General features: G+C 41.9%; 2 protein-coding genes across 2 annotated transcripts; both read left to right on the top strand.

The window, feature by feature from the left end:
- Positions 1-1524: 1524 nt before the first annotated feature.
- On the top strand, positions 1525-2704 carry LOC149816355 (protein PHOSPHATE-INDUCED 1-like). The gene has a single exon (XM_089987948.1). It carries the CDS (start codon positions 1618-1620, stop codon positions 2542-2544), a length of 927 nt encoding a protein of 308 aa, XP_089844074.1. The 5' UTR covers positions 1525-1617; the 3' UTR covers positions 2545-2704.
- A 10808-nt stretch (positions 2705-13512) lies between these two features.
- On the top strand, positions 13513-14805 carry LOC149816354 (protein PHOSPHATE-INDUCED 1-like). The gene has a single exon (XM_089987947.1). The coding sequence runs from the start codon at positions 13710-13712 to the stop codon at positions 14628-14630; it is 921 nt and encodes a 306-aa protein (XP_089844073.1). The 5' UTR covers positions 13513-13709; the 3' UTR covers positions 14631-14805.
- Positions 14806-15539: the final 734 nt, after the last annotated feature.

The raw sequence follows: 15539 nt of genomic DNA, 5'->3' as shown, positions 1-15539 counted from the left end.
ACCTCTCTGACAAATATCATGAGAAATTGGCTGAAAGTTTAAAATGGCAATTTCTCGTGAAATTTTCAAACCATGACAAATATCACAATATTTATAGTTTTAAAAACATATTTATCGAGAAAACCCCTGAAACTTTTATTTTTAAATGTGTTTTAATTATTTTTTCTTATAAAAAGTAAATTTTTTATTTTTAATTCCTGATTTTTTTTTCCGAAAAAAGTGCAAGATTTATGAAAATTTTCAAAATCTCCAGAGTTTTTGGTCTGCCGAGATTTTGCCGTTTTTAAACTTTTGTCACTATTGCACCGACCCAACTATATATTTGGGTCATGTTTGGGCCTACCCAAATCCAACCCGTTTATGATTGTAATATAATATCTAGAGCAACTTACAAGAAGAAGCAGCAGAACTTATCAAGTATTTACAAAAACATATCCAATCTATCTGTTACATTTATTAGACAATGTTTTTATGCTTGTGAAAGTAATACTTGATCCTAAAATCACTTGGTTGACAATTGTTTAGTCAAATGAAATAAATAAAATACCATCAATATAGTTATTTAACAACTTATAAACATAGCACCAATAATTTTATTAACAAAAGCACACAGTGATTTTGTACCTCAGGCTGGTATCTTAAATGAATTAAGGAAAAAAAAAATAGGCAAGTTGAACGTAAACAACAAACAGTTGGGTAACACCCGTAAACAACAAACAGTTAGTCAGACCCCTACCAGTTATACAACTATACCATCCATTGGGGGTATTGAACCTGCAACATCCCAACACAAGGTGATGCGCACTAGCTACTCCTACCAGACAAGCTGAGCCCCAGTTGGTTGCTCCTGTAAATAGTTGAAATGTGATAAGTGGTTTTTTCCAGCTACCCTTAAATTTAACAAATTATATAGAAAATGCATCCCTTAGTACCGAAATCCGTAGTCAGCAAGAAAAGAAGGGGCGATGAGAGAGAACCTTGGTGGTGTGACCAGGTATAATGAGGTCAGGATTCCAAGTTAATTATTTCCTTTTTTTTTCTGTTCACGTGCACAACCGGATCAAATATAGAACTTTGATGCAGAACATTTACATGCACACCTTGAAAACTCTGGATCCACACCATTAAATCAAAACACGACCACACCTTGGAGCCAACACACTGGTAAGCAGCAGCACGATAGTTGTTGGCCTTGTATACAACCTTACAACGGAGGAAGGTGCCCAGAAAGGCAATGAAGGAGTAGAGGCCAGGCCAACCTTCTGTCAACGCGCATCATTAATTGCTCCCAACAATGGGACACGCGCGCTTGCCAGCAATAAAGCTAACGAGGGCAGCTGCCATCCTCCATGCAGCAAATGAAATATAGAATATTGTCACAGGAACAGTCGGTGCCAAGTGGTCCCCGAACCGTCTTTGGCTACAGGCAGGAAAGCGGCGCGAAGAAGCAACCCCACTTGCTCTCATACCGTATCCTCTTGCTCTTCTCTATATAAGTCATCTTCTACCCTCCCCTGATCTTCACAACCAACAAATCCGACCAAAGCAAATATCAATCTTTTCTCAATTTCTCCCCTGTTCTTCAAAAGATTCTTGCAAAGGTTTCAAGAGGAGGGTATGAGAATGGCTTCTTTTATAAAGCTTGCTCTCTTCCTCAGTTTAGTTGATGCGTCTCTTGGAGGGAGGAGGCTCACTGCTTTAGTGCAGCAACCCCCTCTTGTTCTCACCTATCACAAGGGTGCCCTGCTCCAAGGCACCCTCCCCATCAACATTGTTTGGTATGGCCAATTCTCAGCCGTTCAGAGGTCCACTGTGGGTGATTTTCTTGGCTCTCTCAACCAACAAGGACAAGAGAAAAACCCATCTGTCTCATCATGGTGGAAGCTCACAGAGGGGTACTTGGCCAAAGCAGGCAAGCATGGTACAACCAAAGTGGTGCTTGGGAAGCAGGTGTTGGACGAGAAGTACTCATTGGGGAAGTCACTCAAGAGGACACAAATCAGGGACCTGGCTGCCAAGGCTGCCACCCCCAATGGCATCACTCTTGTCCTCACATCCAAGGATGTTACAGTGGAGGGATTCTGTATGAGCCGCTGTGGTCTCCATGACTTTGCTCCACTGGCTAAAGGTCTGAAGGAGAAGTTTGCCTACATTTGGGTGGGCAACTCTGAGACCCAATGCCCGGGACAGTGTGCTTGGCCATTCCATCAGCCTTTGTATGGGCCTCAGACCCAACCATTGGTGGCACCAAATGGTGATGTGGGTGTGGATGGGATGATCATAAACATTGCAAGCCTGTTGGCCGGCACAGTGACCAACCCCTTTGGAAACGGCTACTTTCAGGGACCAGCCACTGATCCTATGGAAGCAGCATCTGCCTGTCCAGGGATGTATGGGAAGAATGCATACCCTGGGTATGCTGGAGAATTGTTGGTGGATTCGATCAGTGGTGCAAGCTACAATGCAAATGGGATCAATGGGCGCCGGTATCTATTGCCTGCATTGTGGAATCCGAAGACTTCTACTTGCTCAGCACTTGTGTAGAGGCCAAGAGTCAAAGCTAAATGAAGATATCGAGCCAAGAGAGAGTGTTGCTCAGTTCTGTACATAACCTATAGATAGCTCCCGTCCGTCATTCATTCTTTATATTTTGTGCCGACCCACATTACTACAAATTTATAATAAAAATAAGAGTTTACCTCAACTTCATGTGAATTTCTTACGGTTCTTTTCTTCCTGAATCTCTCTATGCTCTCATTGTTGCTAAGTTCAGCAATCAAAGTTGGTAAACAAAAATGAGCAGAAAGATATAAAACTGAACCAAGTTTTCCGTGTATGTTTTAAGAGATGTCTATAGAAATGCATTCAATGACCCCTAATTTGCTTATCTGATAATGAGATGCCAGCACCATGATATGCTAACAGCAAAGCTTGACTGGTTTCGACTGGGCTTAGCTGTTTTTTTTTTTGTGTGACGAAAGGCAATTACTGGGCTTGCTTGTTATTGGGCATAAATAAGAGTAAGATGAGAAACTTCAATGAGTGATATATTTGAAATTTGAATATTAAATAGTCTTGTTTTAAAGAAGGAAAACACTTTCAAATCTTCACAACATTTATTTTGCTCCAAAAAAATCTTTGAACTTCTAAATTAATTAGTGGTGTCTGCGCTGTTCAGTTTTCCAATAATCTGTCAAGGGTTCATGTTCTAGGGTATTATGTTTCTTCAATTCTTTTCATTTTCTAGAGTTTAGAGATACCTATATTTTCCCTAAAATATGATATAAATCTTTTGGGTGCATTTTCATTGGGCAATTCATTTTAAATTTTATGCCAACACATGGTATGAGTGTTCAGAAAATGTCCCTAAAAGTTCGTTTTAGAAACTTTCAATATATTGTTATCGTATTTGAGACACTTCAATTTTCTTAGTCTCTTAAGATTTTTCTTTTTTCTTTTTATTTAACTTTCAACGTTTTCATGGTACGAGTGTTCAGAAAAAGTCCCTAAAACTTCATTTTAGGATCTTGATTTATCAAAAAATTGGTCAACGTACCCAGCGTAGGCATTCAAATTCAATAGCTAAAGCTGCTTGAGACTCCAACAGTTATGTAATTCCTCTCTCTCTCTCTCTCTCATTTATGCCCTCTGCACCCCAAGTTACAAAGTAAAGCAAGCCATTTTCCTTGCAAACTTGTACTTGGCCCATCCTACATCAGTTGGAGCTAGGGCCGGTAAACAAGCTGAACCAGCAGCGAGTTTGAAGTGTTCAAGCTTGGCTTATTCTTGTGGCCAGCCAAGCTAAGTTCAAACTCATAATGAGCCCGAGTTAAACGAGACTAGTTCGAGTGGGCATGTTTATAAAAAAAAACATCGGTTTAGAGCAAAAGAATAAGATTACAAAAAAAATACATGTAAAATATATATCTAAAATATATTTTTTAATACTTATTGAGCTTATACGAGTCAAGCTGAGCTGAGTACTTATTATACATATTCAGCCAGTCGAGCCAATTTTACGAGTTGAACGAGCTCCTTACAAGCTGAACACCGCTCCGCTCCGCTTGTTTCGCAGCACTAGTTGGAGGTAAGAGAAAATATGAATCAAGAAGACCATGAAGATTTTGCTGTTTTTAACTTTTGTCACTATGGCATCGACCCAACTATATATTTGGGTCATGTTTAGGCCGACCCAAATCCAACCCGTTTATGGTTGTAATATAATATCTAGAGCAACTTACAAGAAGTTGCAGAACTTATCAAGTATTTACAAAAACATATCCAACCTATCTGTTGTTACAATTATTAGACACTGTTTTTATGCTTGTGAAAGTACATACTTGGTCTTAAAATCACTTGGTTGACAATTGTTTAGTCAAATGAAATAAATAAAATACCATCAATATAGTTATTTAACAACATATAAACATAGTGTCACAGGCCTATTTCCTTCAATGGTCCAGCGTGGCGCGACGATCGTTCCTTACCGCCGCAAGCCTACTTATCAGCTCGCTTGCCAGTTGCGAAAGCTTGTAATCAGAGTGCAAGAGAGCAAGAGAGAATAGAGGGAGAAGAATCGCAATCACAATGAGGGTGAACTCAACGCAATTAATTTATTCATAATTTTGCTCGAGGGCTATTACAGTTCAAGCATACGGGCTGCCCCTTCGGGGTATTGATTCACTTGAACCGAGCAACTTACATCAAACTCAACAAAAGAAAAACAAACTCTAAGCGCAACTTTATAATATAAGTCGCAAGAGAACATGCTCCCCCCTTCAAATCATGCACCGTTCTCGGCGCCATCTGTTTCATGGTAAGCCCTGACTTTAGTCGGGTAGTGGCTGTTCATTCGGAATGCAGGCTCCCCTATTGGTTTTGTTGTTTTCTTCCACTGCACTAGATATTTTTTCGCTTTGCCCAAGTAGTTGACCTTGTGATGAAGGATCTTACTGAGGTGCTTCTCGAACCGTTATGCTGTCGGGGCCTTCTGCATGATGGGAGCGCGTTGTGGCACACTGCATTCCAAATCTCCATCATTTGGATGAAACTGATTGAGGTTGTACAAGTGAAACACCGAATGCACCTTGAAGTCTGGGGGCAACTCCATCTTTTACGTCAGCTTGCCCACCTTTTTTGTGATGGTGAAGGGTCCCTCATACTTTTTGAGCAGTCTATGGTGCTGCTTACAAAAGATGCCTATGTGCTCTAGATATAACTTCACCAACACTTGGTCCCCAACAGGTCGACGATGCTTGTCCGCCCACTTCTTCATTCTCTTTGCCGCATTGTGTAAGAATGCCTTCGCTAACTCATTCTACCCGTGCCAATTGCGAACAAACTGATAGGTGAATGATCAACTTTACTTTTCTTGTGCGGTAAGAGTATGCAGGGTCAGTGGTTGTTGTCCCATGGCTATCTCAAACGAGTTGTGGCCTGAAGACTTGCTTTTCTGCAGATTATAACAAAACTGTGTCACGTTAAGGAGCTTCACCCAATTTTTCTGATTGGCACTAACAAAATGCCAAAGGTATATCATGTTGATGCGCTTTGTCTGCCCATCTATCTACGGATGGATGCTTGTTGAAAATAACAAATTAGAGCTAAGTAGCTGAAAGTTCATGTCAGAACTTGCCTGTGAAGCGAGCATCGTAGTCACTCATAATGCTTTTTGGTATGCCTCAGTGCTTCACCACATTCTTTATGAATAACTCTGCAGTCTTCTCTGTAGGGCACTTCTTAGAAGCTGGGATGAAGGTGGCATACTTTAAAAAATCATCCATCACAACCAAAACAGAACTGAGGCCCTCTACTTTTAGCAGACTAACAATGAAGTGCATGAAGATGCTATCCAAAGGACATTCTAGAATTGGTAGAGGCTCAAGGAGACCAGCAACCTTCTGCTTTGTCCCCTTATCTTGCTGGCAGATGAGGCATGTCCGCACATACCCCTCAACATCGTCGCTCATCTGCGACCAATAGTCAGAGCCGGACCTGTAAAGAGGCCAATGAGGCTTGGGCCTCAGGGCCCTTGGACCCAAAAACATTTTAGGGGCCCATTGTTTAGGTAGTTTATATAAATATTTTATATATTTTTATTTAATATAATATAAATATTTGAAATATTATATTTGTTTAATGTGAATGCAAATTTTATTGTTATTTTGATTCTTTAAAAAAAAATCGAAGGCGCTGCCCCAAACTCCTATTATTAATAGGGGGCCCATTTTTTCCCTCCGCCTCAGGAACCATAAAACACAGGTACGGCTCTGCCAATAGTAGTCGCTCAAGGAGTGCTAAGGTTCGCTCCTAACCAGGATGGTCAACCCATAGTATATCATGGCACTCCTTAAGCAGTTCTCAGCGGAGGTTTCCCTACCATGGCACGAAGATGCATCCCCCTTTTGTCACAAGGAGGTTATCCTATAGCCAAAATCGTTGAGTCTTCACTGCCTACGCAAGAGAAACAAGGTGTTGTGCTGTCAGATCCTGCTGCGTCCCTTCACGTATGCAGCTCAACAATGCACCCTCCAAATACACTTCTGAAGGCTTCGTGTGTGCAACTGCCAGTTCAACTCTGCGGCTCAGGGCATCCGCAACAACATTGGTCTTTCCAACCTTGTACTCTAAGGCAAAGTCGAACTCAGCCAAAAACGTCTGCCACCAATCTTGTTTAGGCGTCAGCTTCTTCTATGTTTGAAAATAGCTTGTGGCCACATTATCCGTCTTGACGATGAACTCGTACCCAGAAGGTATTGCCGCCAGGTCCTGAGGCAATACACGATGGCGGTCATCTCACGTTTATGCACAGTGTAACACCTCTCTTCATCCTTCAGCTTCTGACACTCATATGAAATCGGATGACCCTTCTGCATAATAACTTCACCAATGGCAAAGTCTGAGGCATCTGTGTGGACCTCAAAGGGTTTTGAGTGATCAGGCAATCGTAACACTAACTCCCTCACTAAGACTTTCTTCAAGCCATCGAAGGCATCTTAGCACACTCCTGTTCAGAGCCATACTCGATTCTTCTTTAACAAATATGTGAGGGGTGCAACAATAAGGGAATAGCCTTCAATGAAACATCGATAGTAGTTTGCCAAACCAAGGAATGACCACAACTCTAGCACTTTTCTTGGCAGCACCCATTTCTGGATAGCCCTTATCTTCTGCCCATCCAAGCATAGCACACCACGCCCCACAATGTGACCAATGAAGTTGATCTCCTTCTGCCTGAAGAGACACTTCTCTCATTTGACATAGAGGTCATTCTTGTTCAACACCTGAAATATTGTTTGCAATTGCCCGACATGTACCTCCATGTTGCTATTGTAGATCATGATATCATCTAGGTAAACTACCATAAACTTGTCTATGTAAGGGTAGAAGATCTGGTTCATTAAAGTTGTGAACGTGGCTGAAGCATTTGTTAACCAAAATGGCATTACTAAGAATTTGTAAGCACCATAGCGGGTGATGCAAGTTATCTTCGGCTTATCACTTTCAACAATCCTCACCTGCCAGTAACCTAATCACAAATCTAACTTAGAAAAGATACAAACACTGCCTAGCTGATCGAACAAGTCTGCTATCAATGACAATATGTACTTATTCTTCACCGTGACTTTGTTGAAAGCACGATAATCCACACATAATCGTTTGGAGCCATTATGTTTCATCTAAAAAAGGACTAAATCACCAGATGGGGCTTTCGATGGACGAACGATGCTTGCATCCAACATCTGGTCTAGTCGCCTGCACAACTCCTTCAACTCAGCTGGTCTCATGCGGTATGAAACCATTGCAGAAGGATTCACTCCTAGGGTCAACTCAATCTTATGGTTGACCTCACATCTTGGTGGAAGGCGCTTTGGCAAATCTGGGGGCATCACCTCCCGAAACTCCTCTAAAAGTGGGGCTAGTGATACAATCTCGTTTAGAGATCCTATTCCCAGGATGCTTGCGAGTGAAAATCTTGCCTGATTTTAGCCTTTTTGAATTCCAAGGAGTTGCGAAAGCTTGAATTTCTCAGAATTTGGCTTGCATCTAACATTTGCAGCTCGAAGTGCTTATGATCTGATATGGATCTAAGCTTACTTTAGTCCAAATATCATTCTCAGTTTCTATTGGCCAGATTCATGAATTGAATGAAACGTTCTTACTTTGGATCCTCAACAAGATGATGCCTATAGCATCTTTGCAAGACCTTGCCCTCAACCGTGAACTCCTCAAAGGTGCGATGAAGCTTATAGTAGGAATTGCACAATTAGATCCAATGCTAGAAAATGTTATTTTCTTCTGCTAGGCAAATTGACGATTTGCTGTAATTCTGTATAGCGGTGGAGGTGAATCCTCATTAGCCTGCGGCTGAGCTAATCAAGCCAATTCCTCATCGTTGATGAGGCCTCTCCCTTAGGGAGCCCAAAGTCGTTCTGTCCTTTTGATAAGCTACAAAAGTCATCCTCTCAAGTCAATATCAATTCTTATTTCTAACTTCTCAAAATATTACATAATGCTCAATTACACATGAAATGGAGTATTTATAACACCCAACTCGTATGGAGTGCAGCTCGTTGGGCGACCCATGCATCCAACCCTACTGGAGACGTCCTTCACACTATTGTTGCAAACCACACTACATGCTGCCTTAACTGCATGTGTTGCAATGCTGACTAGAACATCACTCTCCAACTTGATGGTGCATATAACAACTTTGTTGTCACGTTGTCATGGACTGCACTGCTGGCCTAGTTACTTAACCCTTCTTGGCTCAATTGCTGGATAACCTCATGCATTTGGCTATTGCCAATCCCATTACCGGTGTGTTGGCTGCTACATGGAGTGTTGCATACAGATCCTTAGTGAGGACCGTATCACTAGGGTCGGCAGCACTGCTGCTTCTACTTTCTCTTTTTCTGCACACACAACAACTAAGAATGTCTGCTCCCCATGCTTGATACCCTTCTTCAGTTGCATCATCGATAACACTGACAACTTGCCTTTCTGCGTAAGGCACTGCACTATGTGGGACAAGTTTGGCCCCATAATCGTCAACGTGTTAAACTTTGGCAGCATCATAAAATTCTGATTCCGCAGAAACTCCATACCCAGAAACATCTTGAAATCGTTCTGAGGCACCACAGAGAAGTTGGTTTGCCGACCCAGCTCCACACTTTGATAGCCACATCTCTTGCTTCACCAAGGATGGGCTTGACCTCAGAGTTTACGTTTTTGATGGTCCTTTGCTTTGGCCCAGGCTTCAAGCTCAATCGCTCTGCCTCTTCCAGCGAGACAATGTTATGTGTGACCTCATAGTCTATCATAGCTGGAGTAAACTTTTCATTCGTAATGACTTCAAGATACATCAGTTCTTTGCTAACCTACATGTTCTCAACTGCACAACTTCTAGTTGTGTTGATCGACTACATGGCTCCCATCCATGGTTGCATAGCCTCAGTGTTGTTGCATTCAGTATCACTGCATTCTTTCTGCGTTGCATTGGCTTGCCTGTCGTCCTTCACGAGGCGCTTGGGGTACTGCCTGACGATATGCCTATCACCACCGAACCAACATGTTACAATTGCACCATTGTTGTTGTTGTTATACTTTAGGTAGTTCTGTTTCTTTTTTGGATTGATGGCGTGTCGATGCCTCACCTTCCCGACTTTGGTTGATAGGGTGAAAGGCTTGTGCTGAGTATTAACTAAGCGCTCAACCACCACATATGCATCTTCCAAAATATGGAGGTTGCTCCTTTCCACTTCAGACTGTGCCCATGGTTGAAGTCTCACAATGAACCAATTGAAATTATTGTCTTCTGGCATATTAGGCACCTTCATCATGAGCATCTGAAATGTTCTGACATAGTCTTGCAATGAACCAATATGTTTAGGCTCATGAACCATTTGATACGCCTGCCTCTGTGCATTCTTTAGCATAAAGTAGTTGCACAACTCCATTTTCAAGTTGTCAAAGGTGTCTATCATGCATTGACCCCTCTCTATGTTATTGTGCTTCCGCCTCCACCAAGTGATAGCATCACCATCCAGTAACACTGCTGCAACCTTGATCCTGAGATCTTCAAGTGTCACATTTTGAATATCCAAGTAGTCTTCTACTTGGAACAAAAAGTTCTCAATGACTTTGTTGTCTCGAAAACCATTGAACTTTGTTGGTCTTGGCACATCAATCCTTGATGACCTCTCACCATTTCCCCCATTTAGGGTCACTGACTGCTACAATGTACGATTTTTTAAGTAAAGCTCCCCTACTCCAGTCTGCAAGTCGACCACTGTTGTCGTCAACGAAGTGACCTGCCCCATCAGTAAGTTCACCTGCTCTTGCAGACTCGCCACCACATAATTCAGTCTATCGAATGATTCAACTACGTGTGAAATCGCTTCCTCATGCGAAGTCAAATATTCCATCAGCTTGTTGACAATTGCAGCTATCTCCTCTTAGCCCCGAGGTGAACCAATCTCCTCAGCTTCGGTAATTGCTTTGCCTTTGGTGTTGTCTTTGGTGTTGTGCAAGTTTTGATAAGGCGTCATAATGTCTTGTTCACAAATCGCAGTCTGTCGACACCAACTCTAGAGTCCCTTCTCCAGTACGAGAACGAGCTCTGGTACCACTTGTCACGGGCTTATTTTCTTCAATGGGCCAGTGCAGTGCGACAATCCTTCCTTACCACCGTAAGCCTACTTGTCAACTCGCTTGCCAGTCGTGGAAGCTCATAATCAGAGTGCAAGAGAGCAAGAGAGAATAAAGGGAGAAGAATTGCAATCACAAGAAGCAATCACAACGAGGGTGAACAAAAGAAAACTCAACGCATTTAATTCATTCACAATTTTGTCCGAGGGCTATTACAGTTCAAGCATAAGGGCTGCCCCTTTGGGGTATTGATTCACCTGAACTGAACAGCTTACATCAGACTCAATAAAAGCAAAACAGACTCTAAGTGCAACTTTACAATGTAAGTCGCAAGGGAACACATAGCACCAGTCATTTTATTAACAAAAGGACACAATGATTTTTTACCTCAGACTGGTATCATAAATGAATTATGAAAAAAATAAGCAAGTTGAATGTAAACAACAAAAAGTTGGGTAACTCCCGTAAACATTTTTTTTTTTAAAGTCAAGTTGGAGTTAGTCAGACCCCTACCAGTTATACAAATATACCTTTGGGTATTGAACTTGCAACATCCCAACACAAGGTGACACACACTAGCTACACCTACCAGACAAGCGGAGCCCCAGTTGAAATGTGATAAGTGGCTTTTTCCGGCTACCCTTATATTTAACAAATTATATAAAAAATGCATCTCTTAGTACAAAAATCCTTAGTCCTGGGGCCCCATCAGGTGTTTTCCTGGCTTCGGCAAGGGTTCTTCATCATAAAAAAAAGTCCCCAGGTATATATGCCGATTAGGGTATGTAGTCCTATCTCAATCTGATGGTTTAATTATCTACACAATACCGAGGAAGGGCATAATTCTTGGTCAGTTTCTAGTGCCTCAAGAAAGGCTCCCACATCTAAACTCACCTACCCACCCAAGTTTGCCATCATATTTGCTCCAGTTATCCAACTTTAAGGCTCTGTTTGGAAGCTGGTGTTGGAGACTAGATGAGAGGGGTGATAGAGACGAAAATGAAAGATGAGAATGGAGTTAAATTGCAGTTGAAAATGGCCCATTTACACTCCCAATACCATTCTCATCTCCCAAAACAGTGTTCCCAATTCCCAAAAACACTTGGGAGGGGTAAGTGGTATTAATTACACCCTCATTAAATACCATTTTCACTCCCATCTCAAGGCTCCCAAACAGAGACCTAAGTGAAGCTGGCTTGCCCTAAGAAGGTCAAATACCTGGATTTACTATAGTTCATAGAATTCCAAACTCAACGTGCATGACATCTTTTAACACTCATTTATTGTGTTTGGAATCACGCACATCTATCATACCTGGATTTTCTATGATTTTATCCCATGCCTCTCTGACCAGAACTATTAGGATATCCTACTACACCACCTTTGACTAGGTCAAAACTCCAATGATCCAAATGTTTTAGCCACCTAATTTTTTTTCCCAACTGCCTTTTTAAGTCCTACCTTGGGAACCCATGTCGATTTTGACCAATGACCTAATAATGGTTGGTAATGGGTCATGTTGGACACATTGCTCACCACCTTTGTCTTTGACCTCACACAGTGGGACTTCTTTGCTAGACATGTTAGCGTTCATGGCTGGTGGTTGGGCTTGGGCCCTCTTCCCATTTCCTTCACCCTTTAGCCAAGTTAAGCTCTCTCTCTCTCTTATTTTTGTGGTAGTGAGTCTATCCTCCTCTGTCAAAAGGCTATTCAAGTTACTGTGTCAAAACAATGGGTCTCATCCAGTATATGGTGTGGATTGAATTTTGCACGAAGGCAAAAATTGATTGCATTATTGGAGCCAAGTAGATTTAAATCCCATCTCACCAAACGAATTGAGCCTAGTAGGGCAAGTCTTGCTTTAAAATTGGTACGTTTAATGCATGCTTCCGAGCCAATTATTCTTTTTGAGCCAAGTTCTCATATTGTGACTCTTTGATTTTTTTTTTGCAACATGCACTACTTAAGAAGCCCTCGTTGGAACCTGCATTACATAGCGTAGAATCTTATATAAGTGGGAAATTGAATTTCTTGCAATATTATCCTCAAAAAAAAATCCACAAAAGGTGGAATTTTTAATAAAATTACAATAAATTCGATTCATCACCTGTTTCCAATATATTATTATTTCAATTTTTTGAAAATTATTGCATATATATGCTTTCTTTTTATATATATTTTTAATTTCAAATATATTGAGATTTCCCCAATAATTGTTTATAAAAAAAAATACATAGAGCAAAAGGATAAGATTACAAAAAAATACATGTAAAATATATATCTAAAATATATTGTTTAATACTTATTGAGCTTATACGAGTCAAGATGAGCTGAGTACCAATTGTACATATTCAGCTAGTCGAGCCTATTTTACAAGTTTGAACGAGCTCTTTACAAGCTGAACAGCGCTCCGCTCAGCTTGTTTCGCAGCACTAGTTGGGAGCTAAGAGAATGAATGAATCAAGAAGACCATGGAGATAAAAACTCTCATGGTCACGCGAGAATTTACAACTCATGAGTCAAGTAACTCTGTCTTTCCACTCGGCATATTTACTGATTTACATGCACAGTATGAAAACCACTTGATGCAACCCACACAGGTCTAAAACTAAGACCCTGCTTTGGAGCAAAGGTAACCCACTAGACTGTGAAGGCCCTCAACCACTTGGAAGGTGGCTGGAAAGACAGTGAAGGAATAGAAAGACAGGACAGGCGCTCTCTCTACGCGTCTTGTTAATTAGTTGCTCCCAACCATGGCCCATGGGACGCGCGCTTGCCAGCAATAAAACTAATGATGGCAGCTGCCATCCTTGGTGCAGGAAAAAACTGTAGAATTGACAAAACAAGGAACAGTCTTTGGATGCAGGCAGGAAGGTGACGCGAAGAAGCAACCCCCCACTTACTCTCGTACTCACCATACCTTCTCCCCTTTCTGTATATAAGGCTTCTTCTACCCTCCACTGATCTTCACAACCAACAAAGCAAATATCCATCTTCTCTCAATTTCTCCCCTGTTCTTCATAGGACCCTTGCAAAGGTCTAGAGAGGAGAGAACGAAAATGGCTTCTCTTATAAAACTTGCTCTCTTCCTCAGTTTAGTTGATGCGTGTCTTGGAGGGAGGAGGCTCACTGCTTTAGTGCAGCAACCCTCTCTTATTCTCACCTACCATAAGGGTGCCCTGCTCCAAGGCACCCTCCCCATCAACATTGTTTGGTATGGCCAATTCACAGCCGTTCAGAGGTCCATTGTTGGTGACTTCGTTACCTCTCTCACTCAAAAGGGCCAAGAGAAAAACCCATCTGTCTCATCATGGTGGAAGCTCACAGAGGGGTACTTGGCCAAGGCAGGCAAGCCTGATACAACCAAAGTGGTGCTTGGGAAGCAGGTGTTGGACGAGAAGTACTCATTGGGGAAGTCACTCAAGAGGACACAAATCAGGGACCTGGCTGCCAAGGCTGCCACCCCCAATGGCATCACTCTTGTCCTCACATCCAAGGATGTTGCAGTGGAGGGGTTTTGCATGAGCAGTTGCGGCCTCCATGACTCTGCTCCACTAGCCAAAGGTCTGAAGGAGAAGTTTGCCTACATTTGGGTGGGTAACTCTGAGACCCAATGCCCAGGACAGTGTGCTTGGCCATTCCACCAGCCCCTCTATGGGCCTCAGACCCCACCACTGGTGGCACCAAATGGTGATGTGGGTGTGGATGGAATGGTCATAAACATTGCAAGCCTGTTGGCTGGCACAGTGACCAACCCCTTTGGGAATGGCTACTTTCAGGGACCAGCCACTGCTCCAATGGAAGCAGCATCAGCCTGTCCAGGGATATACGGTAAGAATGCATACCCTGGGTATGCAGGGGAGTTGCTGGTGGATTCAAGCAGTGGTGCGAGCTACAACTCAAATGGGGTCAATGGACGTCGGTTTCTGTTGCCAGCATTGTGGGATCCTAAGACCTCCACTTGTTCGACGCTTGTGTAGAGAGGCCAAGAGTCTAGGGAGACGAAGATGCGAAGCAAGCGATAGTTTTGTACACACCCGATAGACCTCATGATATTCATTTGTTCATTCTTTTATCCCTTGTATACCGAGCTGTGTTATAGAATTTGGTACTATCAACGGAGATTGATTATGCATTACCTAAGCTTTATGTGAACTTCTCATGCTTCTAGCTTTTAAATCTTATCTTTCTAAGCTAATCAAAAGTTTTTGCACAAAAAATAAGCAGAATTATAAAGACTAAAAAAACCAACAACTCGACTGTAATCAGTTTGAAACGGTTCAATTTTGGCATTTTAATCAGCACTAAAGGCCGGTTGAAGGAAAATAACATGAAACATGGTACAGGACAGTCTCAAATTTTGGATATTTGTGCATATATCTATTGAATACTCCAACTAAAATCTTTGTTGATAGAGACTAAACTAAACAAAGCTCTCTGTTAGTATTGGATCATGTCAGTAGTAACGTAAATTAGTGCAATCAGTGACACTGTTATGCCCCAAAGCAGCCATACGTTTGATATATGGCTAACAATCGATATTATATGCCCCACTAGGCAATCCCCTGGCAGTATGCTTTCCACAGTTCACATGCCTATAACAGATTATGAGTTTTTCATGTAAATTTTATGAGATGACTACTGAAACGCTTCCAATGCCCCCTGATTTGCTTCTCTAATGAAGATGCACCAGCACCATGATACAAAAGCAGAGCTTGACTTGGTTGGTTCGACTGGGCTTGCTTATCTTTCGTGGTCATGCCTTAGACAAAAGACCCTTGCAAGGGAAAAAAAAAGAAAAGAAAATACTGAAGATTGGAGGGCACGTTATCTGGTTTTGGATTTTTTTTTTTTTATATAACGAGGAGAAACCATTGGTATGGTCCTAC

Source organism: Nuphar pumila, chromosome 14 (assembly GCF_984573655.1).
Source record: "Nuphar pumila chromosome 14, dmNupPumi1.hap1.1, whole genome shotgun sequence".
NCBI classification, from domain to species: Eukaryota; Viridiplantae; Streptophyta; class Magnoliopsida; order Nymphaeales; family Nymphaeaceae; genus Nuphar; species Nuphar pumila.
Note: the sequence above shows the minus strand (reverse complement) of the source record. Positions and strands in the feature narration are given on the sequence as shown.

What these genes read in the sequence shown, in the direction of transcription:
- LOC149816355 (XM_089987948.1), top strand. Translation starts at nt 1,618, where the DNA reads ATGAGAATGGCTTCTTTTATAAAGCTTGCTCTCTTCCTCAGTTTAGTT.
- LOC149816354 (XM_089987947.1), top strand. Translation starts at nt 13,710, where the DNA reads ATGGCTTCTCTTATAAAACTTGCTCTCTTCCTCAGTTTAGTTGATGCG.